Raw genomic sequence first — 18421 nt, 5'->3', positions numbered from 1 at the left:
AATAATAAAAAGAGGGAAATAATAGTATAGTGTATTTTATTGAAGTTAAGACTGATGTAAAATAATTTGTATTCAATTTTTTATTTATAGTATTTATAAATAGATAAAAGACAATTCATAAAATAAAAAATCCCCAAATACAAGGAACTGGAACACAAAAATACTCAAAGCCCGAAATTAGGCAGGAATCAACAAGGCAGAAATAAAAACACTTCAAAGAGAGGACATAGAAGGCACAGTACGTGGGTATGCATGGGTGTATATGTGGGGGCAGTGCGGGTGTGTTGGAAGATGGGGTGCCTGTGTGTTTTGTGTGATTAGGAAAGTTTGATGAGAAAAGTGAGTAAGGAAAATTGTAGCAAATACCAGAGCCCATGTGTGTCTGCGAGCAGGAGTTGTAACAGAGAGAGTATTTGCGCAGATATGGGATATACATTTTAAAATAAACAGAGCAGTGCAAACTGGCTCTAACCAGAATAGAAAGAATGGGAGCCCCCGGTGCACAACTGAGCAAGGCGGCCAGCAACCCGGAGTCGCCTCTTCACTATTGACGTTGAGACTGGTGTTTTGCGGGTACTATTTCATGAAGCTGCCAGTTGAGGACTTGTGAGTCGTCTGTTTCTCAAACTAGACACTAATGTACTTGTCCTCTTGCTCAGTTGTGCACCGGGGCCTCCCACTCCTCTTTCTATTCTGGTTAGAGCCAGTTTGCGCTGTTCTGTGAAGGGAGTAGTACACAGCATTGTATGAAATATTGAGTTTCTTGGCAATTTCTCGCATGGAATTGCCTTCATTTCTCAGAACAAGAATAGACTGTCGAGTTTCAGAAGAAAGGTCTTTCTAACCATTTTGAGCCTGTAATCGAACCCACAAATGCTCATAATCCAGATACTCAACTAGTCTAAAGAAGGCTAGTTTTATTGCTTCTTTAATCAGAACCACAGTTTACAGCAGTGCTAACATAATTGCAAAAGGGTTTTCTAATGATCAATTACCCTTTTAAAATTATACACTTGGATTAGCTAACACAACATGCCATTGGAACTGATAATGGGCCTCTGTACGCCTATGTAGATATTTCATTTTAAAAAGAATCCGCCGTTTCCTGCTACAATAGTCATTTACAACATAAACAATGTCTACACTGTATGTCTGATCAATTTGATGTTATTTTAATGGCCAAAAAAATGTGCTTTTCTTTCAAAAACAGAGGACATTTCTAAGTGACACCAAACTTTTGAACGGTAGTGCACGCACGCACGCACGCACGCACACACACACTTGAAGTCGGAAGTTTACATACACTTAGGTTGGAGTCATTCAAACGGGTTTTTCAACCACTCCACAAATTTCTTGTTAACAAACTATAGTTTTGGCAAGTCAGTTAGGACATCTACTTTGTGCATGACACAAGTAATTCTTCCAACAATTGTTTACAGACAGATTAATTCACTGCATCACAATTCCAGTGGGTCAGAAGTTTACATACATTAAGTTGACTGTGCCTTTAAACAGCTTGGAAAATCCAGAAAAGTATGTCATGGCTTTGGAAGCTTCTGATAGGCTAATTGACATAATTTGAGTCAATTGGAGGTGTACGCGTGGATGTATTTCAATGCCTACCTTCAAACTCAGTGCCTCTTTGCTTAACATCATGGGAAAATCAAAAGAAATCAGCCAAGACCTCAGAAAAAAAATTGTAGACCTCCACAAGTCTGGTTCATCCTTGAGAGCAATTTCCAAACGCTAGAAGGTACCACATTCATCTGTACAAACAATAGTACACGAGTATAAACACCATGGGACCACGCAGCAGTCATACCGCTCAGGAAGGAGACGCGTTCTGTCTCCTAGAAATGAATGTACTTTGGTGCGAAAAGTGCAAATCAATCCCAGAACAACAGCAAAGGACCTTGTGAAGATGCTGGAGGAAACAGGTACAAAGATATCTATAGCCACAGTAAAAATGAGTCCTATATCGACATAACCTGAAAGGCCGCTCAGCAAGGAAGAAGCCACTGCTCCAAAACTGCCATAAAAAAACCAGACTGCGGTTTGCAACTGCACATGGTGACAAAGATAATACTTTTTGGAGAAATGTCCTCTGGTCTGATGAAACAAAAATAGAACTGTTTGGCAATAATGACTATCGTTATGTTTAGAGGAAAAAGGGGGATGCTTGCAAGCCGAAGAACACCATCCCAACCGTGAAGCACGGGGGTGGCAGCATCATGTTGTGGGGGTGCTTTGCTGCAGGAGGGACTGGTGCACTTCACAAAATAGATGGCTTCATGAGGTTGGAAAAATATGTGGATATATTGAAGCAACATCTCAAGACATCAGTCAGGAAGTTATAGCTTGGTTGCAAATGGGTCTTCCAAATGGACAATGACCCCAAGCATACTTCCAAAGTTGTGGAAAAATGGCTTAAGAACAACAAAGTATTGGAGTGGCCATCACAAAGCCCTGACCTCAAACCCATAGAGAGGTTGTGGGCAGAACTGAAAAAGTGTGTGCGAGCAAGGAGGCCTACGAACCTGACTCAGTTACACCAGCTCTGTCAGGAGGAATGGGCCAAAATTCACCAAACTTATTGTGGGAAGCTTGTGGAAGGCTACCCGAAACGTTTGACGTAAGTTAAACAATGTAACGGCAATGTTACCAAATACTAATTGAGTGTATTGTAAACTTCTGACCCACCGGGAATGTGATGAAAGAAATAAAATCTGAAAAAAAAACAAAAAAAACATTCACTCTACTATTATTCTGACATTTCACATTCTTAAAATAAAGTGGTCATCCTAACTGACCTAAGACAGGGAATTTTTGCTAGGATTAAATGTCAGGAAATGTGAAAACTGAGTTTAAATTCATTTGGCTAAGGTGTATGTTAACTTCTGACTTCAACTGTACACACATACAACTTCTGACTTCAACTGTACACACACACACACACACACACACACACACACACACACACACACACACACACACACACACACACACACACACCTAGTGTTCAGGGAAACTCCAACTCATTTTCTGGTGCATCAAGGTATGGATATGTAACCTGATACCACAGTCCTCCGATTTAGCCTAACAGAAGTTGATTTATAAGCAAATTACCTCTACCTGCATTGCTCATCGCAATGGCCGCCGGTCCCCCCATTATGCCATCATTGACTTGAATGGAGACACCCATTCTATTAATTTTATTTCTACAGCGGCACATGCAGTCAGGAGAGGAGGAGATAATGTGTGTCTTAAATTATTATTTTAGCTATTCAAATGGTTATGACAGTGACCATAGTCATTTGGCTGGCCAATTACCATCATACAAAGATCCATGACCGTCACCGCCCAAGTGAAAACATTTTCCCACCTTCACTCATTCACTGCATTATCCACAAAAACAACAAACTATTTGCAAATAAAGAATACGTATCCAAGAATCCTATGAAATTAAAGATCATCAGTTTAAGAGAGTGATTTACCAGTGTGAATAAAGTGTCTCAGACAGTGACTGACCTGGCTGCTGTTTCTCTCCTGCTCTGTCTGCTGGTTGTAGAAGGGCTCGTCCCACTTGTTCTCAGCCTGCCAGGCGTACTTCAGGATGGTGCTGAGGATGGCCTCAAACAACAGGATGCCCAGGTAGATGAGCAGAAAGGTGTTCATGGACCTGAGAGAAAAACACCAAAGATACACACTCTCTGATATACTTACTGTAAAGCTGAACCTGAAATCTGAGAAGAAGAAACTCAGAAGTGTTCAGTGTTGCTGTAGAGGTGCAGAATATCCTAATGCTCACTTCTCCACAGCAGAGCGCTTCTGGGATTTGCACTTGTAGTTCAGGGCCATCTTGGACTCCATCCCAGTGTAAACTGCCACACCTGCAAATCAAGAGTGGAACTTTACTGAACCTTGCATAGACAACAACCAACTGGGCAACTAGGGACAAAAGAAGATAACTGAGGACAGAAAACAATATGACGACAACAGTGAGAGCAAGAAGCCACTTACCAAAAATTTCTTTGGTATTTTTCAATCTTGCTCCTCGAAGCAGCAGGTTTTCAGGTCCAAGGGGTCTAATGAAGCAGATACAACATAATAACTTTTCTTTCACCAGCAAATGGAAATAATGTGCTATTCAATCCATGCAACCCAGATAAAAATCCAATCAACTAGAAATGGCGAATTTTGCAATCTCACCTTACAATCTCTTCTTCTTGTTGCGTTACCGTTATTCGCCCAACAAACCTGAAAGTAGAGGCATTTCTTCTGAGTGGGAAGAGTTACAGAGTAGCAGTGAATCTGCAACACCCACAATCCCTAAAAATACCTCCATTCCGGCCAGTAGAAATGTGAAAAATAATAAGTGGTCCTTTTCAGTTATGGCAGTGGGCCCCATTGCGCGGCCCGCTCGTAGTGATTTTCTTTTGTTCCATTCATAATACATAACAATGAAACATACAATTTCAATTCAATGTGTTTAATGCAGTCCTGAATCACTAAACTGAATATATCTATTGTTCCCTGGATGGTAGATAGATGGCAGTATAGCGCAGCTGTTGAACAGAAAGGCCGAAATATAACTTTTGCCGATATAGCAACGACCGACACATACCAGTTTGCTACTAGCTAATTTTGCAGTCTGGTTGATATGGATCGATTTATTGCAAAGAAGAAACGTAAATCTATTGACAATGAAAATTAGGGGGAAAAGCTGGAGAACAACGTGACAGCAATGAACGAACAACCACTGGAGAACCAGGAAAATCAGGATGATTTGGGCGGGGTAATGCAGCTAGCTAACGTAGCTCCGGTGCCTAAGAAAAGGATACGGTCGATTCAAGAACACAGAAATTTCCAAGAGAAATGGACAGACAAGTATTTTTTTGTACTGCATGCTGGGACTAGTTTTGTCTTATTTGCCAGAAGGCAGTCAATTGTTTTAAACGAGCAAATTTAGAGCGACATTTCCAGTCACACCATGCCCACTTTGACAAAACATTTCCGCCACAAAGCAACCTCAGAAATAACAAAATAGCGCAACTCAAAAGGACAGCTCAAAGGAAAACAACAAACAATGGACAGATCTAGCACTGTTGCAGAGAAAACGGCAGATGCAACATATGAGATTCTCGCGAGAAACAAGAAGGCCTTCACAGACGCGGAGATTGTCAAAGATGTTTTTTGGCCTTAGACTGACCAATGCACACCTGGATCGCCTAACAAGGATAGCAACAACAGACTATACATTTAGAATGAATTCATTCAAGGAGCAGAAGGGACATTTTCGCTCATCCAACTACTGAGGTAACCCTTGATATGGGTCTTATACATGTGATGTAGCCTATTTGATGTGTCTATGTATACATTTGTGATGCGCTGAGCATCAAATCAATTGCATGTGCTCTATTGCTCTGAATTTGCTCTCAATTTATAATTGATCATATTGGAAGAAAAAGTACAACAAATTAAAGATCTGTGCAGCCCTCTGAATGATTGTCTCAACTCAAAGTGGCCCCATTACAAAAAATTGTGAGTAACACGGCGTTATGAGGACAGTGAAAGGAGAGCTCAGCATTCTGACTGGCCAGTAAGAGTAAGGTCTTCTGTTCTGGACTGTAGCTGTGACAATACTGTACCTATAAAGATCTGCATCTGGCTGCTGACACTCCACCACAGCATGTAGGGCCTCTAGCCTGGATACCGACTGAGACACCAATGTCTCTGGCACAGAGTAATGAGTCTACAAGACCAAAGAGAGAGTAGGGATATGTTCATGGAAAGGGACAAAGATAGCATTTTTATAGAATATAAATAAAAACATTTACAATGAGACAGTGAGCCTAGACGACAAAGAAATAGCCTAGTACATTGTAATGATTTACCAATGAAGGTAGCTTAATAGTGCCGTACAAATTGCAACAGTTCCACAGCTCCAGCCTCTGTCTACTGTTGGACAGGTTGAAGGCCACGAGGCTTGTTGGGTTTCCATTTATAATTGAACTGAACCACTCTATGACTGCTTGAGGGGCAAAATCCAATCTGGAGGCTAAAGGAGTCTGTCCGCATGCTTTCCAGCTGAAACAGTTTGTGCATATATTATGATGACATTTTGTGACATTTTCGGTTGTTGGTGCACACAAACATTTTAATGGAGGCAAGCCAAAGTCGGTAGCCGAGGTCTATGGCACTTCGTCGGTGATTAGTCAACAGTAGGGATTCTTCAATTAAGTGTTTTATTGAATCATTCTCATGCAAATTTTTGCACTTGAGAAATACTGCACCAAAACATAGTGTTAGATGTAAAATTGCATGACTATGCAAAAATATCAAAATCAATGACAGTTTTCTTGAGTTATCTAAGATTAATATAGACTATTTTGTGGCAGGGACTGGCTACGGCGTCTCAAGATGAACAAACAGTATTATTTACGCTTTTTTGTTTTTAAGCGAAGGTCTTTTAAGGGAGTATGCAAGCACACTCGTTCGCATAGCAGAGTTCGACTAGGCGCCAGGCGAACAGAAGCATGCTGACGCCTTTACCCATGTGCAACCTTTTGTTGCTCTAACCCCCTCAGTGAGAAAGCTAGTCCATCCCCCATTGGATTCTAATGTCATTACTGCAACACAAACAGCCATAAAAGACAAGTAGCTGGCACAGAAAGATGACAGAGGCTGCACTCCTGAGATTGCACAAGAAAGAATATATTGCAGTTGTCAAAAAAATCTTCTGTTTGTGGCAATATACTCTTCAAACGTCAAATTTCCAGAGTGGGCTCCCTGATACTTTTAATGATATGACCAATTTATTAAAAGAAAAAAAAAGTATAAATAAGTTATATGACAGAAGCATTTTGATTAGAAGCAGATAATTAGATATTGCCTCTGGCAAAAACACGATATCTCGATAGAATGCATAAGTACTAGTTCAGGGAAATGAAAGGATGGCGACGGGCCATGAAAAGAGCAGTTTGTCCTCGCTCTATGAGAGGGGAAAGCTAATCCTTTTAGGGCTCAGAGAGAACGAAAGCGAGAGCGGGGAAAGAAGATTAAAAGCCCAACCTTCAGATTAGTCTCTCCGTCCAGGCTGGTTGTGGTGATGTGACAAGTCCCCTCGGCTCGGTCCGATGATAAGAGGACCAAGTCCACTGGGAATGTCTCATCTTTGGCCACCCGGACTATATCCCCCACCTGAGCAGACAGCACAGAAAGACACGTCACAACAGATGAATGAGAAGCAAAACTCCCCCATGATATCCACGACCTCAGAATCCAATATTTTCTGAAGACAAGGACAGTGTAGTTCATTAGTGAATGCCACCATGCACTGTTTAAAAAAAAAAATACAGTTTTTCCCATGTGAAAACTGATACATTCCAGCTGCAGAACTGTTCAAACAAACTAAAACAGCCCTTGAATACACTTCTGGAATCTTCTGGCAGTTTAATTTATGATTTATTTTACCTTCAAAATGGATTATCAAAATAAACGAAAGATTAGTGCTAATCTTTCCCTTTCAAGATGATTCGATATGCATCTAGATACATGGGCTCCGATACGATACAGGAACAATACGTTTTAGTTTGAAACAATTCAGTGCGATTCGGTTTGATTAGAGAACGAATCGATGCGATACACTAACATTTGTTGCAAAACACATTCATTTTCCATTCTAAATTAAAATCTGCTGCTGATGGAGCTCATGAGCTGGATCTGTCTGAGCCGACTTCTCTAACTGTGTGTGTAAATGATGTATGTCTATGATGCATGCACTATGTAGGCACCGAAGCTGAAGGGAGACTAGGCATCCAGCACCCCACTACCACTATCAGATTACAGGGTGCAATGTAGCCTTTGTACCCACAGTTTGGTTCTGAAATCACCGTCACCCACTAATTAACTTGTCATTTTTGCACATTAAGTGTTTTAGCTAGTAATGTGTCAATATTTATTGTTTACAAAATAGCTATGGTACTGCTAATGAATATATAGCAGAACTTTGGATTACACCCCCTCTCTCAAAATCGAATGGTCTTGAAGTTTGGAAGTTTTTAATGAAGTGATCTTCTCCTCTCGCTTCGGCCATGCAGTGTGCCTCGCAAAAGAGATTGGTGTCCTCGTTGTGAAATGATCAACTTCACCCTGTATATCTAAAAATGACCATATACATTGATTGTTTAAAGCAAAACTACCAAAACTATTTGCTGATGGTGAACCTGAACAATCAAAATAAAATCTATTGTAAGCCCCGTTCAGCAGGTACAGTATAGCCAGATGAGATATGTCTCCGGTAGCTTATTTTTATTCAGGTAAAACACAATTCTCAACAGTGCACAGATAACAATAAACTAGAAAATTACAAAGGTTGTCACTCAATTAATAAAGCCTAATATCAGGTGTACCTTGCGTTGGTAAGCGCGCAAAGCTGGGCACAGTGAGCAGTTTGACTAGGCTGCTGATATTGCCTGGGGTTGTTCGTCACGCAAAATGACTTGTAGATCAATTACTGTCAACACAGTTACATGCAATTCGACAATGAAGAGGAGAGGACGCATTTTGGACGCATCCTGATTTTGGGATCCGCGGACCGATGCACTTGCATCTTAAACATTTGAAATCGGGGGCCGAAGCTTATAGTTGGCTAACATTTGCCTAACATTTGTTAATTGGGAAGAAATCCTCTTATTCAATAACTACCTGGTGAGTAGATAACCAACATTTAGGCAAATAATGTAGCAACTGAGACTTGTCTGTGGGGGGGTACCTTGTTTTCACATTCCTGGCCTGGCCAATTGGTTTACTGACAAATCTTTAACACAGTGGTACAAAGCACCAGCCAAAAGTGGGAGTTATATGAAATATAACCATTTGTGTGACATCTGTGTGTGGGTGTAAGGTTTGCTAAGTGTTAGGACGGTGTGCTGTACAAGGCAGGACTCATTATGACAGTGAGGTGACTCACTCGTATGTTCTTTGAGCGAGTCTGCACAAGGCTGCCACTGCGAACCACAAACACAGGCGCCCCGTTCACCTCGTTGTCCGCCTTGTGCCTCAGCCAGTCCTCATAGCCCTGAGTGGTGGGGGGAGGGAAGGAAAGAAGGGATGAGATTAGACTAGGGCTGCCCAACCCTCTTCCTGGAGATCTACTGTCCTGTGGGTTCAGTCCAACCCTAATTTAACACGCCTGATTCTACATATATTAGCTGCTCAACAAGACCTTAACTAGCTGAATCTAATACGCTATATTAGGGTTGGGCTGAAAACCTACAGGACAGTAGATCTCCAGGAAGAGGGTTGGGCAGCCCTGATCTAGACATTCTGACATCTAGACAAAGTATATTTGATAAGCAGTCATATTTAATTTGCTGAATATACAGTTGATGTTTTAGAAAAAAAGAGGAATTAAACATGTTAATACTCTCACCTGTTTGATGGCAGTTACTGTGATGACAAAGAACAAAGGAAGTCCGCTGGTGACAGGGGAAGTGGGGGTATCTATCATTAGCTGGAAAACAAAGAGATTATGTCAAAGGAAACAACAGCTGGCAATAATGTGGTTTCCTCATATAACCTGAAAACACTCTGGCCATTCATAAGCTGATGCCATCTATCGCAGAAAATGCATCATGAATAAGTATAACGAATGAACAAATGTAGAATTGGACACAGTAGTGGCCATAGAAAGCTTCAGAATATCTGAAGAAACCGTGTGGTCTCTGTGTAGCCTGATACATACTGAAGGTTAGCTGCTTGGGACCTCCAGCCACAGTATGCTCAAGAGCACACAGCAATTGTTGGTTACTGCGCACTGAATAGAACTGAGTTACGTCACACAGGCCTGCAACAACGAGAAACATAGTCGACTGGGTGCTGAGGAAAGCCCTTACCTGGACCAGGAATATGATGAGAAAATAAAAATTGGCTATTCTTCTGAACTGTTCAAACAGATTCTTGGGAACAAAATTCCAAACGGTGTACTAAAGAGGGGGAGGGGAGAACATGAACGTCAGAGTGTGAGTTGTTTGACACTGAAAGAAAGTGGTTGAGTAACTTGAACATTTGTTGACACTTTTGACACAAAAGCTAGGTATTCAACACCTCTGCCTTACCTTGGATGATATGATTCTGTTGTCTGCAAACCGCTGAGGGACATAATGGCCATGTCGAGGGAAGCGGTTTGCGATGTAAACCGTTCTGGTATCACTTTGATGGGGAGGGTCAAAGCCCTGGAGGAAAGAGAAGAGAGGGTAAGCAACAGGTCAAACTTATACAACTTACTCAGAACCAATATGGACAACTTTTACCTAGAGACTGCCTGGTCAGAAAAATGACAGCCCATTTTTGAAGAGCACTGTGTCTGTAAGCCTATATTTAAGACATGTTGAATGCAAACACTACTTTGCACTCTGATTATCTGTCAGAAACACACAGGCTCAGATTATATCCTGATTATAGTCTGTAGCCAGTGATCAAGCATTGTACTGAACAAAATATCTTTGACCGAATTAGCATAATTCTACAGCTGCACCATTGAGAGCGTCTCGACTGGCTGCACCAACTGCAAGGCACCCAACCACAAGGCGCTACAGAGGGTGGTGAGTACGGACCAGTACATCACTCGGGCCGAGCTCCCTGCCATCCAAGACCTCTACACCAAGCGGTGTCAGAGGAAGGCCCAAAAATGGTCAAAGACTCCAGCCACCCAAGCCATGCTACCGCACAGCAAGCGGTACCTGTTCACCAAGTCGGGAACCAACAGGACCCTGAACAGCTTCTAAGACAACTAAACAAGACTAGCTATTTAGCAATCAAATAACTACCTGCATTCACCCTTTTTTGCACTAACTCTCTTGCACACACACTGGACTCTACCCATGCACTTACATCCCAACACATACACACACACACACACACACACACACACACACACACACACACACACACACACACACACACACACACACTGACACACACGCATACTGTTGGAAAAGGATTTCACTGTTAGTCTACACCTGTTGCTTACAAAGCATGTGAAAAATACAATTTGAATTGATATGAGCCTATTCAAGTCAATGACACTTCTCTCATGGGCTGGTCAATAACTTCCTTATTGCAGGGAACTGAAAAAAAAATCCTAGAATTCTAATCCTAGAATGCTATAGGCTAGCCGTATCTTAAAATTACATTTCTGTACTCAATTTTCAAAAGAGTAAATTAATCTGGGTCACATGATGGGGAATAATAATGAAGACAGAGTGTGTCCATTGCTCATGAGTATTGAGAATGAGTGGGCCATGTCACCGATGCCAGACATCAGCACATGCATTCAATTACTGTCCCAGCCCACCCTCCTCAATGGGCTTTTGTGTTTGCACAACACTCTCACACACCTCACTCCCCATCTTGGCCATGTTCATTGCACCCAGGCAAAATCTCTCATCTAATGATCTGCCTGTGCTGCTAAGCCCCAAGCACATTTAAAAGCACAGTCTTAGTTCTCCTTGGTGATCAAACATCTCCATCTGTGGTCACTAGTTTGAATCATAAGCTATGTGTACAGAATGTGCTGCAGCAGGGAATGTCAGAGGGGAGGAGCCGACAATGTTAGAAAGATTACAGTTGTATTTTCGCCCGGCAGGCATGTTGACAGAGTTTCTGGAAATTCTTGTGTAACCAGTATCAGTGTCAATATGGCTGTCTGGGCCAGGGAATGAGTGACTAATCAACACAGTTAATTCATTGATAGACATCTGCATACGGTAACTCCTTGTTCTGAGATAATTATGTTCTATTGTTAGAGTCGGCCTACTACCTTTGACAAACTACTATTTACTTGAACAAAAGTGCTTTTGTCACCTGGTCTGTTGTGCCCCTCATACGCCAAATAACTTAAGTTATTTCATGCTCTAACAAAGCCTACAACTCCCATGATATCTTGAGGGAAACCCCAGAGCCCAGTTACATAGAGGGGATAATGAATGAGGAGCTGTAATAAATCAAACAGGGTAAATCCATTTGAATTCAATCACTTTTTGACAGCACCCCTTTCGATTTGAATGAAACCTTCCATACATATTTGCCCATTTTACATTAAGGTTTTTGGGTTATGCCCGCCATCGGTTGAGACACAACATGCTCTTGAATACAGGGTGGGTGTCATGTTTTGGCTAATAAATGTACTAAAATGGAAGCAAAATACAAATAACGAATTTCAAAATGGTACCAAAAAGATGGAGGTCTACACATCAGAGAATGTTGACTTGAATGGGAATACCTGTTGTTTTTAAATATACTGTCAATCCCCTAGAGGAAACCTATTGAAATCATATAAATATAGATAATAGAATAGACATGGCCATATAAAGTTGACATTCAACGTGGGTGGCCCGGCGGCCATCTTTGTTGTAGTAATTAAAGGTGAACATTTAATTTATAAATGTTTTATAGATGTTTAATTTTTTTTTACCCCTGATACAAACAAGAACATCAATTTACAGATTAACACAAACAGTGACTACATCTCATCTGCCCAGACCTGCATGCTCACACCCCCATCACTAGTGCCTGCAATATATTACCACATGGCCTTAAATTGTACTAATTTGTTTTTCTTTGGTTGCCCATGCTATTTCAATATGTACATAATAAATCATTAGCTTTTTCCATTGTGTTAATGGCAGATTTCCACATTCTTACCCATCATATGAAAAGCATTTTCTGACATAAATAACACTCCCTTAAGGATGCTTATGATATGTAGCTTAAGTTGCATGTACTATGCATTTTATATCTACATTTGTCAATCCAAAATTTATTTTTAATTGTGTCATGGAAATACATTTATTTCCTGTTACCAAGTAATTTACGATTTTCTATGTCTTTACTTTTCCATGTGGACCAATTTATCTGTGAATTCTGAAAATATATCCAAGGATTGTTCCATAGAGTTGTGTTTTTAGGGAGTGATATTGATTCTTGTAGAATAGATTTAATTTTCTTCCATATTGTTAGCGTTTAACTATGAAGTTGTTAATGTTCTTAGCTTTATCCTTTGAAAATAGACACGTACAAATATTCTGGGGATGAGCATGCATTCTTCAATATGTACCCATTGTTCCTCTTTAGTGCATTTAACTATATGTCCCATGTAAAAGCCTTGGGTAGCAAGTTGATACAATTCCAAGTCTGGAAGGTTAAAACCACCCTCAGATTAGGTAGATGTGAAACTTTATTTTTAATTCTATATGCCCATAAAATCTGTTATGACAGATCATATTCTTTAAAAAAAGTGTCTTCACTGGTATTTCTGTGCTCCACTTTTTGCTTTGCTTCCTGTCTTTAAGTTTGGTGTGGGTTTTTTCTTTCGTTTGCCTGTTCTTGGGAAAAGTTTGTGGGCGCTCATGGTGTCTTAAGCCCCACTTGTTGCTCGTCAACGTTCAGTGGACACCCCCCATGAGTGTCTTTCAGAACCCCTCCCCTCCTTTGTTCTTAAATGACTTGCCTAGTTAAATAAAAAGGGTTTTTTTTAAGAAAAGATTTTAGTGTATTTAGAAAATATTTTTAGCAAAGGGGGCATATTGGTCAGGTATAAATCAGGAGATCATCTGCAAATAAGTTTAGTTTCATGTTTACCAATACCTGTTACATTTGGGTCCTGTCTAATTCTTTCTGCAACCGGTTCAATGGCCAGTGCAAACATTAAGGGGGAGAGGGCACACCCCTGTCTTGTGCCCCTTTCTAAAGCAATTTCATCAGAATACATTATTTGTGTATGTTTTTGCTTTAGGACATTTGTAATAATTTTTATAAAATGTATTATTTCCACTGGAAAGTTGAAAGCTTCCAAAGTTTTGAATTTAAAAAAAAGTTAATTCAAGACGGTCAAAATTATTTTCGGCATCAACAGACATTGATCTATATCCAGTTTCTTTGCGTATTGTATTAAACTGAAACATGTTCTTGTATTTGTTTGTAAGTGTCGAGTTTTAATAAACCCTGAATTGATATGTTTCAAGTCTGGTAAGACTTTAGCCATTTTATTGCTTAAGCTTTTTTATTATTTTGTCACAATTTATTAAAATGTAGGTCTATAATCAGCAGGGGACTGGTTTTAATATAACTGAAATAAAACTGCTTGATGTTGTTTTGTGTAAATAGGGGTGCAATTTTGTTCTAAAATGCTGAATAGAATTCTAATCGGAAAGCCATCCATTCCTGGTGCTTTTCTCCGTGTGAATGTTTTAACAGTATATCATATATTTTTTTGGGGGGGGGGGGGGGGGGGTGATCTTGGTTTTTAGTGATTTTTTGTCCACTGATAATTGCTTCAGGGTTGTTGAGTCTAAGAAGGCTAGAGGATCCGTCCTTCTGTTTAATTCTGATTTACATACATTTTTCATAACGCTTTTACAATTGTTATTAATTGCGTTGGTTCTAATTACCGCATTTGTATCTTTTAAAACTATAACTGGCTTAGTGTGTATTTGTTTTGTGAAAGCTGCAAGATATTCACCAGGGGTCGGCTTTTCTCGGTCCAAAATACATTTTGGTTTTGTTCCTTCTCCAAATTCTGTCACTAAGTGTATTTTCTATTGCTGTAATTAAGAATGATACCGTAATAAAGCATGCATTTTAATCCAATAAATTGTTACATCCATTTTAGGAAATAAAAATGTAGTTAATTCTTGAATAGCTTTTCTTACTTTAAGAAAAAAAGAATAGTATTTTGTAGTTGGAAATAGTAATCCAGGTGTCCTGTAAATTATTTGTAGAGATTACATTTTTCATTTTTCTTTGGACTCTCTCTAAATGTGCCTTTTTTAATACTAAGTCTGTCAATCTTATTGAAGGTATGATTTAGGTCAACTGCTAAAATAATAGTTCCTGTCTGGATTTGATATAATTTACTGTATATTAAGTGCATTCGGAAAGTATGCAGACCCCTTGACTTTTCCACATTTTATTACGTTACAGCCTCCTTCTAAAATGGATTACATTGTTTTTTCCCCCTCCCTCAAGCTACACACAATACCCCATAATTTTTGCAAATGCATAATAAAAAATAAAAAAAATATCACATTTACATAAGTATTCAAACCCTTTACTCAGTACTTTGTTAATGCACATTTGGCAGCGATTACAGGCTTGAGTTTTCTTGGGTAAGATACAAGCTTAGCACACCTGTATTTGGAGAGTTTCTCCCCTTCTTCTCTCCCCTTCTTCTCTGCAGATCCTCTCAGGCTCTGTCAGGTTGGATGGGGAGCGTTGTTGCACAGCTATTTTCAGGTCTCGCCAGAGATGTTAGATCGGGTTCAAGTCCAGGCTCTGGCTAGGCCATTCAAGGACATTGAGACTTGTCCTGAAGCCACTCCTGCATTGTCTTGGCTGTGCGCTTAGGGTTTCTGTCCTGTTGGAAGGTGAACCGTCGCCCCTGACTGAGGTCCCGAGTGCTCTGGAGCAGGTTTTCATCAAGGTTCTGTCTGTACTTTGCGTCGTTCATCTTTCATTTGACCCTGACTAGCCTCCCAGTCCCAGCAGCTGAAAAACATCCCCACAGCATGATGCACCAACATGCTTCACCGTAGGAATGGTGCCAAGTTTCCTCCCAGACGTGACGCTTGGCATTCAGGCCATAGAGTTCAATATTGATTTCATCAGACCAGAAAATCTTGTTTCTCATGGTCTGAGAGTCCTTTAAGTGCCTTTTGGCAAACTCCAAGCAAGCTTTCATCTGCCTTCTGAGGAGCGGCTTTCGTCTGGCCACTACCAAAAAAATCCTGACTGGTGGAGTGCTGCAGAGATAGTAGAACCTTCCAGAAGGATAACCATCTCCACAGAGGAACTCTGGAGCTCTGTCAGAGTGACCATCGGGTGCCTGACCAAGGCCCTTCTCCCCCAATTGCTCAGTTTGGCCGGGCAGCCAGCTCTAGGAAGAGTCTTAGTGGTTCCAAACTTCTTCCATTTAAGAATGATGGAGGCCACTGTGTTATTGGGGACCTTCAATGCTGCAGAAATGTTTTGGTACCCTTCCCAGATCTGTGCCTCGACACAATCCTGTCTCGGCACTCTACGGACAATTCCTTCGACCTCATGGCTTGGCTTTTGCTCTGACTTGCACTGTCAACTGTGGGACTTTATATAGACAGGTGTGCGCCTTTCCAAATTATGTCCAATCAATTGAATTTACCACAGGTGGACTCTAAATCAAGATGTAGAAACATCAAGGATGATTAATGGAAACATCAATTTCGAGTCTCATAGCAAAGGGTATGAATACTTATGTAAATAAGGTATCTGTTAATCTTTAATAAATATGCAAAAAATAATCTAAAAACCTGTTTTCGCTGAGTCATTATGGGGTATTGTGTGTAGATTGAGGATTTGAAATTGTATTTAATCCATTTTAGAATAAGGCTGTAACGTAACAAAATGTGGAAAAAGGGAAGGGGTCTGAATACTTTCCAAATGCACTGTATACAAAAAAGTATGTAGACACCCCTTAAAATGAGTGGATATGGCCATTTCAGACACACCTGTTGCTTAAATTCAAGCACACAGTCATGCAATTTCCATAGACAAACAAACATCGGCAGTAAAATGGCTTTACAGAAGAGCTCAGTGTCTTCCATCATAAGATGCCACCTTTCCAACAAGTCAGTTCATCACATTTATGCCTTGCTAGAGTTGCTCCGCTCAACTGTAAGTGCTGTTATTGTGAAGTGGAAACGTAGAGGAGCAACAACGGCTCTGCCGCGAAGTGGTAAGCCACACAAGCTCACAGAACAGGACCGCCGAGCGCTGAAGCGCATAAGAATCATCTGCCCTCGGTTGCAACACTCACTACCAAATTCCAAACTGCCTCTGGAAGCAACGTCAGCACAATAACTGTTTGTTGGGACCTTCAAGAAATGGGTTTCCATGGCCGAGCAGCTGCACACGAGCCTAAGGTCACCAGCAAAACCAAGCGTCAGCTCGAGTGGTGTAAAGCTCACCGCCATTGGACTCGGGAGCAGTGGAAACGAGTTCTCTGGAGTGATGAATCACACTTCACCATCTAGCAGTCCAACGGACTAATCTGGGTTTGATGGATTCCAGGAGAACGCTACTTGCCTGAATGCATAGTGCCAAATGTAAAGTTTGGTAGAGGAGGAATAATGGTCTTCAAATACCGTAATTTCCAGACTATTAAGCGCACCTGAATATAAGCCGCACCCACTGAATTTAAAACAAATTATTATTTTGAACATAAATAAGCCGCACGTCTATAAGCCGCAGGTGCCTACCGGTACATTGAAACAAATGAACTTTACACAGGCTTTAACGATACACGGCTTGTAACAAAAAATACAACATTTCCAATGTCTTATCATCGACTCATTAAGACCAAGCTCCCGTGCAGCAGCTCTATTTCCTTTTCCAACAGCCAGATCAAATCGCCTTCCAACTTGAAAGCTGCATCATATGCATTTCTCCGTGTCTTTGCCATGATGAGGGTGACAAAATGACTACCGTAATCAAAATGGAAAGTTTGAGAGCGCTCGATTTAATCTAAACAGTAAACTAAAAAGTTGTTTGACCTTAACCCGTTCGGCAATTTCATTGGTCTAATGAAAGCTTCATGCCGCCAAAAAAACTGAGCACGTCACAGAATGTGTTTGTTTTTTGTTTTTTTTAAAATTGAAAGCAGGAAAAATCCATATATTAGCCGCGTCATTGTTTAAGCCGCGAGGTTCAAAGCCTGGGAAAAAAAGTTGCAGCTTATAGTCCGGAATTTACGGTACTATTTGATTTAGTATTTTAGGACCCCTTTAGGTATACAAATAAATAAATGTGGCCTTTACTACTATAGCCCAGAGAGACCCATTGAATAACATTCATAAAATGGCAACAATACATTTAAAAAAAAATAAAAAATCATAGTTATCAAGGTTTAAGTGTTTTCCCTATACATTTTTTTTTTAAAGCCCAGGAAAAAAATTAAGAGACCACTGCAAAATTATCAGTTTCTTCCATTCATGTGTCCTTCAAAGACAAATCTGCTCGATTCCAGCCTTGCCGAAGTACCCCCAGATCATCATCGATCCTCCACCAAATTTCACAGTGGGTGCGAGACCTGGAGAGGCCTACAAGTCACAGTGTCTCGCACCCACTGTGAAATTTGGTGGAGGATCGGTGATGATTCCTGATTCAGCTAGGCTGGAAATCAGGCAGATTTGTCTTTGTGAAGGACGCATGAATCAAGCCACGTACAAGGTTGCCCTGGAAGAAAACTTGTTTCCTTCTGCTCTGACAATGTTCCCCAACTCTGAGGATTCGTTTTTCCAGCAGGACAATGCTCCATGCCACACTGCCAGGTCAATCAAGGTGTGGATGGAGGACCACCAGATAAAGACCCTGTCATGGTCAGCCAAAA

At 40.7% G+C, this 18421-nt stretch overlaps 1 protein-coding gene across 5 annotated transcripts in view; it reads right to left on the bottom strand.

Moving 5' to 3' along the window:
• LOC115192467 (probable phospholipid-transporting ATPase IF) overlaps nucleotides 1–18421 on the bottom strand; it is a 58923-nt gene that overhangs the window by 27518 nt on the left and 12984 nt on the right. For all 5 annotated transcript variants that reach the window (XM_029750994.1, XM_029750996.1, XM_029750992.1 and 2 more), the window contains exons 2-11: nucleotides 10119–10235; nucleotides 9897–9986; nucleotides 9434–9514; nucleotides 8972–9079; nucleotides 7072–7200; nucleotides 5649–5752; nucleotides 4210–4257; nucleotides 4021–4085; nucleotides 3809–3890; nucleotides 3529–3679 (exon numbers count right to left, since the gene is read on the bottom strand). In XM_029750994.1, the coding sequence (XP_029606854.1) occupies nucleotides 3529–3679; nucleotides 3809–3890; nucleotides 4021–4085; nucleotides 4210–4257; nucleotides 5649–5752; nucleotides 7072–7200; nucleotides 8972–9079; nucleotides 9434–9514; nucleotides 9897–9986; nucleotides 10119–10235 (975 nt within the window). The remainder of the gene's footprint in view (nucleotides 1–3528; nucleotides 3680–3808; nucleotides 3891–4020; nucleotides 4086–4209; nucleotides 4258–5648; nucleotides 5753–7071; nucleotides 7201–8971; nucleotides 9080–9433; nucleotides 9515–9896; nucleotides 9987–10118; nucleotides 10236–18421) is intronic.

This window comes from Salmo trutta, chromosome 4, assembly GCF_901001165.1.
Source record: "Salmo trutta chromosome 4, fSalTru1.1, whole genome shotgun sequence".
Taxonomy (NCBI): Eukaryota; Metazoa; Chordata; class Actinopteri; order Salmoniformes; family Salmonidae; genus Salmo; species Salmo trutta.
The sequence above is the reverse complement of the archived record's forward strand: the minus strand, read 5'-3'. Positions and strand labels throughout refer to the sequence as shown.